We start from the raw sequence: 13927 nt of genomic DNA on the forward strand, positions 1-13927 counted from the left end.
AAGGTAAGGAATGAGGAGGTTCTGTGCAGAATTGGAGAGGAAAGGAATATATGGAAAACACTGACAAGACGAAGGGACAGAAAGGCAAGACATCTGTTAAGACATCAGGGAATAACTTCCACGGTATTAGGGGGAACTGTAGAGGGTAAAAACTGTGTAGAAGACAGAGATTGGAATACATCCAGAAAATAATGGCTGACATAGGGTGTAGGTGCTATTCTGAGATGAAGAGGTTGACACAGGAGAGGTGGTCATGGTGGGCCACATCAAACCAGTCAGGAGACTGATGAATTGATGACAAAAAAGCTTCTGTATGAGCTCTAGTTTCTCTCTTCTTAGCTTTGTGGTCTTATGCAAGATGCACATTGGTGGCAGTAGAACTATTCTGCAGTAAGCTCCAAATGCCATTTCTCTGAATGTTCTCAACAGTGCTCCTCGAAAGAATGTCCCCTTCCTTCCTTGAGCTGCTGAAGCATTTCTGTACTTCTTGCATGTTTATCAAACCTACTGGTAATAAATCTAGCAGCCTGTCTCTGAAATGCTTCAATGTCTTCCTTTAATCCAACCTTGAGGGCATCCCAAACACGTAAGCTGTACTCAAGGATGGGTCACTATAGAGTTCTATACATGGTCTCCTTTACAGATGAAACACGCTTTCCTAAAATTGTGCCAATAAACTGATGTCGACCATTAGCCTTCCATACTGCAATCCCTACATCCCCTTTCCATTTAATATCACTTTGCAGCATTATGCCTACATACTTAATCAATGTGATTGTGTCAAGCAGCACACTACTAATGCTGTATTTGATCATTATGGTTCTGTTTTTCCTACTCATTTGCATTAACTTACATTGTTCTATATTTAGAGTTAGCTGCCATTCATTACACCAAAATGGAAATTTTTTTCCAAGTCGTCCTGTATCTTCCTGCAGTCATTCAATGCCAACACCTTCCATTACACCACAACATCGTCAGCAAACAGCCACAGATTGCTGCTCACCCTCTTCATCAGATCATTTATGTATACAGACAATAACAACAGTCTTATCTCATTTTCCTGGTACACTCCTGATGATACCCTTGACACTGATGAACACTTGCCATTAGGACAACATATTGGATTCTATTACCTAAGACATTTTTAAGCCACTGATATACTTGGGAACTTGTTCTGTATGCTCATACCTTCATAAACATCTGCAGTCGCACATCGTGTCAAACACTTTTTGGAAATCTAGGAATATGGAATCTGCCTTTTGCCCTTTATCCATAGTTTACAGAATACCATATGAGAAAAGGACAAGGTGAGTTTTGCAAGAATGATGCTTTCTAAAACCATGCCAATGTGTGGACAGAAGCTTTTCTGTCTCATGGAAATTTATTGTGTTCAAACTGAGAATATACTGAAAAATTCTGAAGCAAATCAATGTTAAGGATATTGGTCTGTAATTTTGTGGGTCTGTTCTTTTATCCTTCTTATATACAGGAGTCACCTGCACTTATTTTTAGTCGCTTGGGACTTTGCACTGTGCGAGAGATTCACGATAAATGCAAGCTAAGTAAGGGGCCAATGCCGTAGAGTATTCTTCATAAAACCAAACTGGATGTCCAGCTGAACCTGTTGAGTTATTTGTTTTCAACTCTTTCTGTTGCTTCTTTATGTCAGAGATGTCTATTAGTAAGTTCTCCATAAAGGAGTCTGTATTATGGACAAATGATAGTATGTTTGTTTGATCCTCCTGCATTAATGATTTCTAAAATGTGAAATTTTGAAACTTCAGCTTTCGTTTTGCTATCTTCTATTGTCACACCAGACTGGCCAACAAGTGACTGGACAGAAGTGTTCAACCTGCTTAGCAATTTTATGTAGGACTAGAATGCTCTCTGGTTCTTGATAAGATCTTTTGCTAAAAGTATGATGGTTTTAGTTGTTGTATGCTTCACACATCGATCTTTTTACAGACACAAGAATCTCTATTAACTTTTGCCAGTCATTAATTGCACATTCTCTTTTCAACGGACAGTGTAACAGTCTTTGCTTCCTCAGCATTTTCGGAATTTTGTTATTAAACCATAGCAGGTCTTTGCCATCCTTAATCCACTAACTCAGCACATACTTCTCCAGAGCGTGATTTACAATCCATTTAAACTTTGTTCACAAGTCCTCTATGCCCATCATATTGGAACTACACGATATTCATTCATTGTCTAAGTGGGATGCTAACAGCTGCTTATCTGCTCTTTGTAACAAAAATATTCTTCTAACCTTCTTGATGGCTTTATTAACTTTAGTAACCATCATGATCACTAATCCCTGTCTCTACACTGGCACAAGGTCTAAAATATTTCCATTGTGTGTAGGCTGTCAAACTAGCGGCTCAAGACAGTTTTCGGAAGACATGTTCAAAAGCACTTCACAAGACTGCCTGTCCATGCCCCCTGCAGTGAATCCATAAATGCCCCAGTCTATACTCATTAGGGTAAAGTCAACTCAAACTAATTTGCATGATCTAGGTATTTGCATGCTACTGAGTGTAAACTTTATTTGAATGACTCTAGAAACGTCACAGCTGAATCAGGTGGCTGGCATAAACTCCAACAATTAACTTGATTTCATCTACACTAGTTACCGTATTTACTCGAATCTAAGCTGCACTTTTTTTCCGATTTTTGAAATCCAAAAAACCGCCTGCGGCTTAGAATCGAGTGCAACGTAAGAGGAAGTTCTGAAAAATGTTAGTAGGTGCCGCCACAACTAACTTCAGCCATCGAACATATGTAGCACTACACAGGCATGCTTTGCAGTCACAAAGATAAATACTGGCGCCAAACCTCTGCGCCAGTAAATAAATTTTTTTAAAAAAAGGTGGAAAACGAGCTTTTTTCTCCGCCCCGAGTTTCGACCACTGCATTTTCATACATTATCCAACGAAGTAAATACAAATTCCGTATTGTTCATCTTCGGATGTAGCAGTCTTTCAATGTACTACGAAAATCCAACTGGCAAGACTGTTCGGGATGTTTGTCAATATGGCCAACTCTACGTTCTGAATTTTTTCCTACCTTTGAGAAGATATGGTTGCTAATAGTAACTTTTATGAATTGTGAATCACATGCAGTATTCTCTTCATCATAAGAATAATACGAATATAAACATTTTGCCATGTATTGTTTCGTGTTTGCTGCTATCTCATTTAAATCCTGTCTGCCTAATAAACTAGGACACTAGATGAGACAACAGCAAACGTGGAAGAACGTACATATCATGTCATGTTCATATTCGTATTACTCTTATGCCTAATAGTGATACAGTCAGAAATAAAGCATGGCAATTGGCTAGATTTTTAAATCTAAGATGACTCTAATTTCTGTGCAGAATGTTATGTACTAAAGAGGCGTGTGCAAAGATTTTCAAACGGAGAAAAATTTTCGCTAAACTCTCGTTCAGAACATCATCTACCATACGCAGTCTATTATCTGGTTCTTGTTGATATCTACCATACGCAGTCTATTATCTGGTTCTTGTTGATCCTCCCAAAAAAAAAAAAAAAAAAAAAAACGGCTGTAGCACACACAAAAGACAAAAGTAAGCCATGCCGCGAGTGGCGACAGGCCGTGAACACTCATTATCAGAATGTGGCAAACAATGCATGACACAGTACAATGCGTTTTCAGCTTAGAGTGACGTAAACACCTATAACAAAGAGAACGGCAGTTAACAGATCAAAGAAAAATAAGCAATCAATTCAATCCAGATGAAGCACGTGAAAAAGGAAGGGTACTGGTACCCGTATAAATATGGATGGAGCGCCTGACGCATAGCAACGGCTACCTGGTAAAGCGTAACTGTTAAACTTACGACTCGAACCACACTACTGTAGCTGTATCGTTGTTCATTCGACCTAAATTGTGTCTCATATTACAATGGACCAACTTTGTTTCTGCCCTTGAATTTCGAGTCTCAAATTTCAGGTGCGGCTTAGATTCGGGAAATTTTTTTTTCCTTGATTTCGAGTCTCATTTTTCAGGTGTGGCTTAGATTCGAGTACGGTTTACATTCGAGTAAATACGGTATATGCATCCAGAAAACTTCACAGTCACACTCAAATTTAACCTCAATACATACAATATTTTGTTGACTGCAATGAACACACTGATTCCCATGATTCTAACCTGTCTTTCTGATATGCTCACTAAATATATCGGAGCTTTCTACTATAGTATTCAGCCAGCTCTTGATCCCAAGAATAACATGAATGCAACAAATTTCCTGAAGGGCATCCGGGAGCAAGCTTGACCAATAGGGCAGCATTGGAATAGCTTACTGTGTGCTCTGAGGAGAAATGATGAAAATCTGGTGTCCTAAACAATACCGAGATACGAGAGCATATAGTGGTTTGTATTTTTTGCCCACTCTAAACTGCAGATTACCGACTGCTGTGCTGTTCACTGAGGTAATGGCAGCATTTGCATATCATCACATATGGCTTATACAGCACAACAAACTGGTAATGGTACAACACCAGACTATGGGAGGCCCACAGAGGTCTGAAAAGCATGTCTACTTGCCAAGCAATGACTTATTTTAAAGACAAGGCAACTGAAATAATTAAACAACATGTTAACCAGAACTTCAAGAAAAAAAGGTACTGTCTGCTTGTAACAGGTTATCTTCAGCCTGGAAGTTATAGTGAGACAGTCCCACTAAGTGTTGCTCTAATCAGTTCAGCAGTAGGCAAATGGCACATTGACAGAACTCTACTGCTACTCCAGATCACAGGAGCCATGACATACTTTGACTGTGGATATCATTCGAATTTCCAAATTTATCCAAAATGTATAAGTGTAAAATTGAGTGAGTATAAGCTGAAAGAAAATTTTAATTATTATATTTTCTTTATAGAGTGTCTCATTACTTGTTTCAAGTGCATATGGCATGTAGAAATCTCTAGCAATAGGGGAATGCATAAATACACTTGCAAATTTTGCATACAGTCAAACAGTTAGTGAAGAAAGTACAAAAACTAATATTACTGTGAGCCATGGATGAAAACTGTGCTATTGAGCTGGCTCTGGATGTGTCTTTCATGGTGCAACTTTGTAATGAAATGAAATGTGTGGCTGTAGCCACACAACATACTAGGTCATGAAGGCAGAAGATATTTTTTGTCTGCACCTATATGACACATTTTTAAAAAGCAAGTAAAATTTTTGTTGTGTTTTCCTTTCTTTAAATCAACTGTAGGGAAATTAATTATTGTCTACAAAAGGTAGAAACTGGGGAGAATCTTACAATTCCATTGGCCATATTCCTTTGAAACAAAGAACTCTGAACTGAACAATTTCTTCATTGGAACACATTTTTTAATTCTGTTGCCAGGAAATTAATTGAGCATCATATTTATGTATTTCAAGGAAGATATATTTTCTGTACTTCAAGTATGCAGTTTGTGTCTGATGGACTATCCTCCTATCTGAACAAATATCTAATCTTCAAATTTTGACCGAATGCAACCACAGCTTCACATTTCAATGTTATCCCAGTCATGTGTATATTGTTATGTGATGTAGCCTAATTAGTCTTTCTTTCCCTCACACTTTCAGCACTGGCATCTTGTAAATTTCATTAACATATGTTCTTGAAATCATCTGTACTGATGCTAAGGAAATATACTATCATTTACAGTTTAGTGTGTAGCCTGAAATTGGTAATTAATATAATTCTACCCAAATTATAAACCAAAAAGCAATGTCCTGACAATATCTGAGTGGAAAGAATAAATTACCATAGCATATATATCATGTCATATTAATGATGAAACTAATACAAAAGAAAACACACAAAAAGTTTCTTGGCAGTGTATTTACTGTTTCTCTTATCAATCGGGATTAATCTCCAAGGGGGATATGAACTTTAGTTTGGGGAAGGTTGGTCTTACTGATGAACAGTTTTTTTCTCTTTTTTTGTGAACTGATTTCTGTGTGTTATTTTTTGATTCTCCCACATACATTAACTCTAACTCACAGCAGCTGTACTAATGGCAACATGAGTATAATTCATTAGATACAAGTTAGTTGGATGCAAAATTCTTACACAAGTGCTTAAGTTGTAGACTGATGACTGAACAGGCACTTGCTAAGAGTAAAAATCTAAAGGTTTTATGGGCACTTGACTTTTCAATTTTCTTATTTTTTCCTGGTAGTTAATGTAGTCTGCACCTCCAAACCTCCATCAACCTTTGCAGATATAAAAAAAAAAACTGTGAAACTGCAGTCTTTTATCAGCTACACTTTAAAATGGGTGACTCCAACTAAGTCACCAATAGTGTCATATGTCCAATATTCAAATCAGGTTTCAGGTTGACTACTGAATTACATTTCCTGAAACTGCTTTAAATAAAACAAAGAATTCCTCCCAACAACAATGACATCATAACAATAGATGCACTTTAAAGGTCTATATTAATCAGTATTTGACTCTACAGATAAGAGAACTTTTAATCATTGTGAAGATAAATGAGAACAAAGCCTCAATTATAACAATAAAGATGAAAATTAAAGGTACCTCACTGTTGTCACCATCAGCAACACTGGTAATGATCTCAGGCAGAACAGATGCTCGTCGTGGAGTTGGTGATGGGCTTCTTTGCAGGGATGTGTTCCCTGTAGGTGTTTTCTGAGAACCTTCACACAGAGTGCTCACCTGACATTTCACCACACATTTCTTGTGACACGTCATATCACAGCTACGACACTGAACTGCATCTTTCAACCATATCTGTAACAATAACAAACATATAGCTGCTGGGTGATTATATAGCAACTGAATTAGAAATATGAAAATTCTGTAATTTAACAACTAGCAGCTTTTATTTTAGTTACTAGACCTAATGATCTAAAAGAACATATCAATTGAAATTTATGGTAGGAAAGAACGTTGCATTTCGTTTACATTAAACAACAGTTCTGGTAAGAAAATGAGTAGAAAACACCTTTTTACACACACCTGCAAAGATGATTTTAGAAAATGAGGAAAAACAAAATAGAAAAGAATGTGAGATATTTTATCCATAGTTTTAAAGAACTCAACAAATGTTGTAAGAAAATCACCAAAATGCTGCAGTATGAATAATACTCTTTACAGAAAACTAATTTCAATCAAGTGATTATGTTCCAGTTGACCAGAAGGTAACTGCTTGACTTTAACTAGCTGCCAGTAAAGAAAATTATCCCTACAGCAGCATTTTGTTGTTTTCATGGGGCCATTTTCAAAGTGAGAGATATTTAGCTAAGAAAATGACGGCATCAGTTATTGGCCATGAAATTCACTATTAAATGATTTAAGATCCATGTTAGAGGTACCACTTGATGTACAGTGCACTAATGTTAATTCACATGGGCCAGTGTGCCACAGTTAATAAGCTTCTTTAGCTATAGGGCACTAACTGAATGAGCATTATGCCTCCAGAATGGAATATTTCTTCAAAGATGGAGGCTTAACAGTACTGACACCTTGTCAGACTGACACAACACTGATTCACAGTGCAACATAATATCAGAGTTGTGATATTGCATGCATTCAGTGTTGATTGTCAGGAATGCCATGTGATGAACATTTTTAACCACATGGGTTCTGAATATGTGATTTAATATAAAATAGTTTTGATCTTTAGTATAAAGAAAAAACAAAAGTAACACAATGTTATAACAGAATTTTTAAATATTAGTTATAACTTAAAGAGAAAGCCTTGATTAAATTTAAGTTTCATAATTGGAGAAATGTTGTATTTACTCATAGATGCTTATTGTGTAGCAGCTGGCTCTTTAGATGTGGAATTTCACTCCATCTATGAAAATTACACCAGGTGTGATGAGGCGAGACAAGTGCAGACTTTTGCATGTGCACCACAGCTGTGTGTAACTCACTGCTGGTGTTAAGCAGTTGAGGAGGGTTACACTAATACTTAACTTTTAAAAATATATGTTACATAACAATTTTTTATTGCACAGTTTGACTGACAGTATTTTGAAAGTAATTTATATAAAATTTCATGGCACTTGGTTTACAATAACTAAAACTGATGATTTATCTATTTTTTTTTTTTTTTTTTTTTTTTTTGACACACTCAGTTTAAAGTTAATAATGTCACATTTTGCAGTTACAGTACCTTTTCTTAGAAAACTCTGCTCTGGAAGCTAAATTCGTCTGGAGTCAAATTCAAAGAAGTTATTACAAGTTCTATATGTTTTGAAGTGAAGATAGTAAATTAAATAGTAATGGTAACTGAGCTACCAATATATGTAGTACCATTATAGGTTAAGATTTGTAACAGATGCCTAATTTGTATTGCAAAGCTGAAACTATTACCACAGCAAATTATTTATGCATCCTTTCTGAACAGCCACCATTGTGGAAAAACAGTTTTTTTTTAATATTTAGCTGTAGTTTTAAAGTCAGATTGATACATTTGGTCAACCTCACTGATGGGTGATCACCGCTTAAGAAATAATTATGACATGTTAGCAAATACTTACAATGGGTTTCTATGAGCAATGTAGTGTGTTCTGGAGAGGAATTTCAGTATTGCACCAAATGGGAAGAAAGAGCGCGAATTTAAAAGGACTGGGTAGTTGCAGACTATTCACAACTGGGTTATAAGGTGGGACTCAGTAGTGCTTGTTTTTAATTATGTTGTAAAAGGACTGAGACAGAACCCATACTACCTGCGGAGTGGCTGCTTTTTCTTTTTTCTTTTTTTTTTTTTTAAAAAAAAAAAAAAGGGAGGGGGGCATGGGAGCAGGTAGGTAGGAGATCTCTGCTCACTTGTTCTCACCAATGCATCACAGTGTCACATCTTCAATGTAAGGACCAGAGTGTGGGGACTCAACTTCACACTCAGCAAACTGGACATTTCACTCCAAGTGCTCCCCAAAAGATTGACAAATAAATTGTTACTGTTACTGGTGAGTTAAGGTACATTTTTGGGCACATCATCACGCTACTAATGACACTTGGTATGTCATTAGGTGATTGTCACTCCACTCAAGATAATACTTAACATTTTTTTGGCAGCCTTATAACCACTGCCTGCACTTTTCAGTAATTGGATAAGGGAGAGAGGAGTATCGCTTACTTGGGAGCACTTTCCAGTAGCTGGTTTCAATGTCACCAGGAATAATCATTCATCAGAGAGCAATCCTTTGCAGGATATGCTCCTTCTGGAGGTCTACTCATTCTTGACATCTGCCCAGCAGAATAACTGGTTGCAGAATATAGAAAAACAAGAGAGATGAACGGCATACAAACAAGAATTATCAGACCCATCCAAGGAACTAGGCCCAACTAAACAAATACTGAAGCATGAAATCACTCCCTTCGAAGGAAAGGGGAGACAACAAAGCTTAAGACATAAGTAAGTTCTACTGCTCCAGAAAGCCAACAGCTGGAACCAATGCATTTTACAGCCATCAAAAAGACATTCCCACATAAGAATGAACATTCTTCAGGCTCTCAACAGCTGCAAATATATCCCTGAAAGTGATCTTCAGGAACTTTCAGCTCAAAATGGATGTAGACAACTTCAAGGCTATTTTGTTGGGCTAGGTTTCAAAATCAGTGCCTCAGTGGAAGTGCAGTGGTTAGGCAAAACCCAGACATTTATCTGGCAGTTTTGTGAAATACATCAAAAACAGAAAAATTTTGGATGTCAAAAAGATGCTATATTGGCAAGGTAACTAAGACAAAAGGGAATGCCATATCACTGCTACAACTAAGGTCTATCTCATGTTGCCGAGAACTGCACTATGCCCACCAGGTGCATTTGATGTTCTGGAGAACATGAATTAGCTGAATGGCCCTCCCCACCCCCCACCCCCACATCCACAAAAAAATTGCACAAAGAAGACCTTACAAGACTGTGCAGAAAATATAAAACTTCAGCCCCCAACAGTAAAACTAAAACTAGGGACAAGTGGATGAACATCAGAAGCAGGATAGAGATAGGAAAGAGGAAACAAGAGATAAGTTACTACAAATGGTGGTACAAAAAGGTTAGATAAATATGACAATTACATGCTAACCACTTAAGCACCTATGGACAGGTTACTGGCTCTCCAATGCCACAACACACCACACCATGCAATGGGCAAGAACAGCATTGGAAACCAAAGAATGCAGAAGGTAAACAAACCTTTGAAATAAGAGCACAACAGAAGGCGGACCAGCTTGTGAAAGGTGAGCTTAGGGCATATTTTAATTTGGAACAATATCTGCAGGCTGATTATCATCAAAATGGAGGTACAGTTTGAGAAATGATCTGCAATTATTAAATTACTCCCTGTGGTGACATACAGGGCCTAAACAATGTGCATTTTAATGTAATCTGGGTTCACAGCTACCACAATGGTTGGCTGACACAGCAGATGTGGTAGCAATCTCCATTAAATGAACAATAACTCACCACCATGTACCTACACTGCCACCAAAACATTCACATAAGGATGCGTGAGATACCCCCCTCTGCATAGTAAGCACAGCCTTTTATTCATCATGATTTAAAAAAGTACCTTTGCAGACACCTTTGAAAGATAAGTCCAGTCTGTAAAGACCTATGACAGGGGCCACAAAACACATTATGAGGCAGCACATGTCAATGAAAAGACACACTAATGCTCCAGACATCATAAGATGTATCAAAAACAATGAAGCTGCTAAAAGGAATACACTCCTTTAGACAGTACAGTCTAGCCATTGAGCACTTGGAAAACTTCCTGTCACTGTCAATCATTTATATCATGAGAGTCTTCACTCATATTACTTCAGTACACTGCTTTCCTAAGTTATGGAAACATTCCAGTGAGGTCATGATAGTGAAACTTGGTGAAGACCCTATCCTTTCTCAAACTTATGGTCTGGTACCAAGTATGACTAAACTTTATGAATGGCTCACACCCAAAGCCATTCAGCATCTCATCAAGAATGAGCAAATTCAGCTGATCTTTTAGTTGTGTTTCCAATAAGACCACTCTTCCATCTAACAGTTAATGGGGGTTGCTGAAGCAGTGTTCAACCACAAAGAGTTCTGTGGACTTGCATTACCCAATAGGCCATAAGTTTTTGACATAGCTGTTATACTCATCTGCTGTACTAACTGTACACACAGCAATTTCCAGGGCAAACAGTAAAACTCAAAAAAAGCCATCAATTGAGGAGATCATTTAAAGTAAAGGTAAACACTAAAAGTGAACAAATCGACACTGGTCAGAACTAGGTCCAGTTCTGTTCAACTCATACATGGCTATCACACCCTCTAAACAACACATCCGCACAGTCCAATAAATTTTTCTTGCAATACTGATTGAATCAACACTAACACACACCCTCACAATATGCTAAACAAAGCTAAAAGTCTGGCAAAAACATGAAAGATAATATTATTCCCTGATATGACCCAATTGATAATGTTGGCTAAATGCATAGAAAAGCATTCCTGATACAGAAGACTCAAGTTAACACTATGCTTGAGAGGCAAATAAATTCAGTTGTATATCATTTTCAAACAATTGGGGGTGATGCTAGATCAGTGTCTCACCTAGACAGATCACACTGAAAGCAGAAAAGTAAAGCACTGATAGAAATAGTAGTCTTTCTGCAACTTCATCTGGAAGAATTCATTGTATTTCCATCAGATCTCTATCTCTCTCTCTCTCTCTCTCTCTCTCTCTCTCTCTCTCTCTCTCTCTCTCTAACATAGGACTTCGTCCCAAGCCTAAGGCACTTTCCACCTTTTTTTATGCACCTCTGTATTACTCAGTATCCTCTCTAACTCGTGAGTTTAGGTCTATCCTATAACACACTCTATTTATGTAATTCCTATTCATGATGATCTTAAATGCACACAAGATAAACAGCCCAGACCTCTAGTTATAGACTAGATGCTTAGAATAGTATCCTAGCTACAGACTAGTAGTATAGAATACAACTAATCTCGCTGAAATGTAAGACCACCAACGAGGAGTGCAAAATTACTCAAAATATTCATGTTCAAGTAAATGTTACAAGACAGTACCCTTCTCTAAACTAGTATCTTCCAGGTAATTATGTTCTAGTATGAGAAACTGTGATGACCATTCAGCCTGCACCACTAGTGTAATGCTCTAGATATTATAGTTAAATGTTTTATAAATTATCTAACAAGGGAACCTCCCCATCGCACACCCCTCAGATTTAGTTATAAATTGACGCAGTGAAAAACTGAACACAGATCAATCGAGAAAACAGGAAGAAGTTGTGTGAAACTATGAAAAAATAAGCAAAATATACAAACTGAGTAGTCCATGTGCAAGATAGGCAACATCAAGAACAATGCGAGCTCAGGAGCGCCGTGGTCCCGTGGTTAGAGTGAACGGCTGCGGAACAAGAGGTCCTTGGTTCGCGTCCTCCCTCAAGTGAAAATTTTATTTTCTTTATTTTCGCAAAGTTACGATCTGTCCGTTCATTCATTGACGTCTCTGTTCACTGTAATAAGTTTAGTGTCTGTGTTTTGCGATCGCACCGCAAAACCGTGCGATTAATAGATGAAAGGACGTGCCTCTCCAATAGGAACCGAAAACATTTGATCGCAAGGTCATAGGTCAAACGATTCCTCCACAGGAAAACACATCTGATATATTCTATATGACACTGGTGACAGCATGTGCATCACATGACAGGAATATGTTGTCGACCCACCTAACTTGCACACTTGGCGAATGGGTAAAAAGATTCTTCTACCTTGCCCGATTTAGGTTTTCTTGTGGATGTGATAATCACTCCCAAAAAAGTGATGAAAACATAAGAGTTGTCACATAAACTGAACAAATGAGTTTCACAGTCGCACAGTTTTCCCTGTGCTCTGTCAAAACATATGTTTTTTACGTTTTCAAATGTTTCCGTGTGTAGACTGTCAAATCCTGCATATGTCCAAGCAAATCTAAACATGTCCTGGAATTTTGGAGAGCGAAGTTGATTATGTGTGAGTGCCTGAACTTTAATAATTGTCTGAAAATAAAAAATTAAAGTTTTCACTCGAGAGAAGATTTGAACCAAAGACCTCTCGTTTGGCAGTTGCTGACGCTAACCACGGGACCATGGCACTCGCAAGCTGACAGTCTCCTAGATGTTGCCAACCTTGCGCATGGCCTACTCAGTTTGTATATTTTGCTTATTTTTTTCATAGTTCCACACAACTTCTTCCTGTTTTCTCGATTGATCTGTGTTCAGTTTTTCAAGGCCTATCCCTGTGTCAACTTCTAACTAAATCTGAGGGGGGTGCGATGGGGAGGTTCCCTTGTAAGAGTCATGTGGATGCCCAGAAAGCAGTTCCACAGTGCTCTGAGGTCAAGCATGCCCCACACCAAAGGCAAACATCACAAAGTGTTAGCAAGTGTGGGACTGACTATTTTCACTTTGTGCAGTGGAGATGCGATACATCACTACAAAATTTTTGAAGAATCAAGAGTCCAAACACAGTATTTCGAAGTGTGTGTTGCATTCATTGCAGTACTTTAGCATTCACAGAGTAATAGATAACTTGAGCTCAAATGGTCCCACAGAACCCGATGAGTTAAAATTAAATGATAAACTCTAAATTTTTCTGTAAGAAATGCATATTTTGATTTTGAACATTGAATTGTGAACTTGGAGCTTAAGCTTTTACACAAGTTTATGCTGTCACTCTGAACTTTAAATATGTTTGAAACTGTACTGTGTTGTCTATGAAATTTTCTCATTAGTAAAACTATTTTATAACCTATATTTTACCCATAAATCTTTATCTAAATTCTTTAGTTTTTTGCCCATCATTCAACATTGTTAACACATTTTAGATATGCTTACACAGAATCCAATGAACTTTTTAATGGAGTTCACTCCTGTAGATGTCAT

The 13927-nt window shown here is 37.5% G+C and overlaps 1 protein-coding gene across 2 annotated transcripts in view; it reads right to left on the reverse strand.

Moving 5' to 3' along the window:
• The window catches only part of LOC126470026 (PDZ domain-containing protein 8), a 233702-nt gene that overhangs the window by 40840 nt on the left and 178935 nt on the right, over positions 1-13927 (reverse strand). For both annotated transcript variants that reach the window (XM_050097511.1, XM_050097512.1), the window contains exon 11: positions 6569-6781. In XM_050097511.1, coding sequence (XP_049953468.1) covers positions 6569-6781 — 213 coding nt within the window. The remainder of the gene's footprint in view (positions 1-6568; positions 6782-13927) is intronic.

Source organism: Schistocerca serialis, chromosome 3, assembly GCF_023864345.2.
Source record: "Schistocerca serialis cubense isolate TAMUIC-IGC-003099 chromosome 3, iqSchSeri2.2, whole genome shotgun sequence".
NCBI lineage: Eukaryota > Metazoa > Arthropoda > Insecta > Orthoptera > Acrididae > Schistocerca > Schistocerca serialis.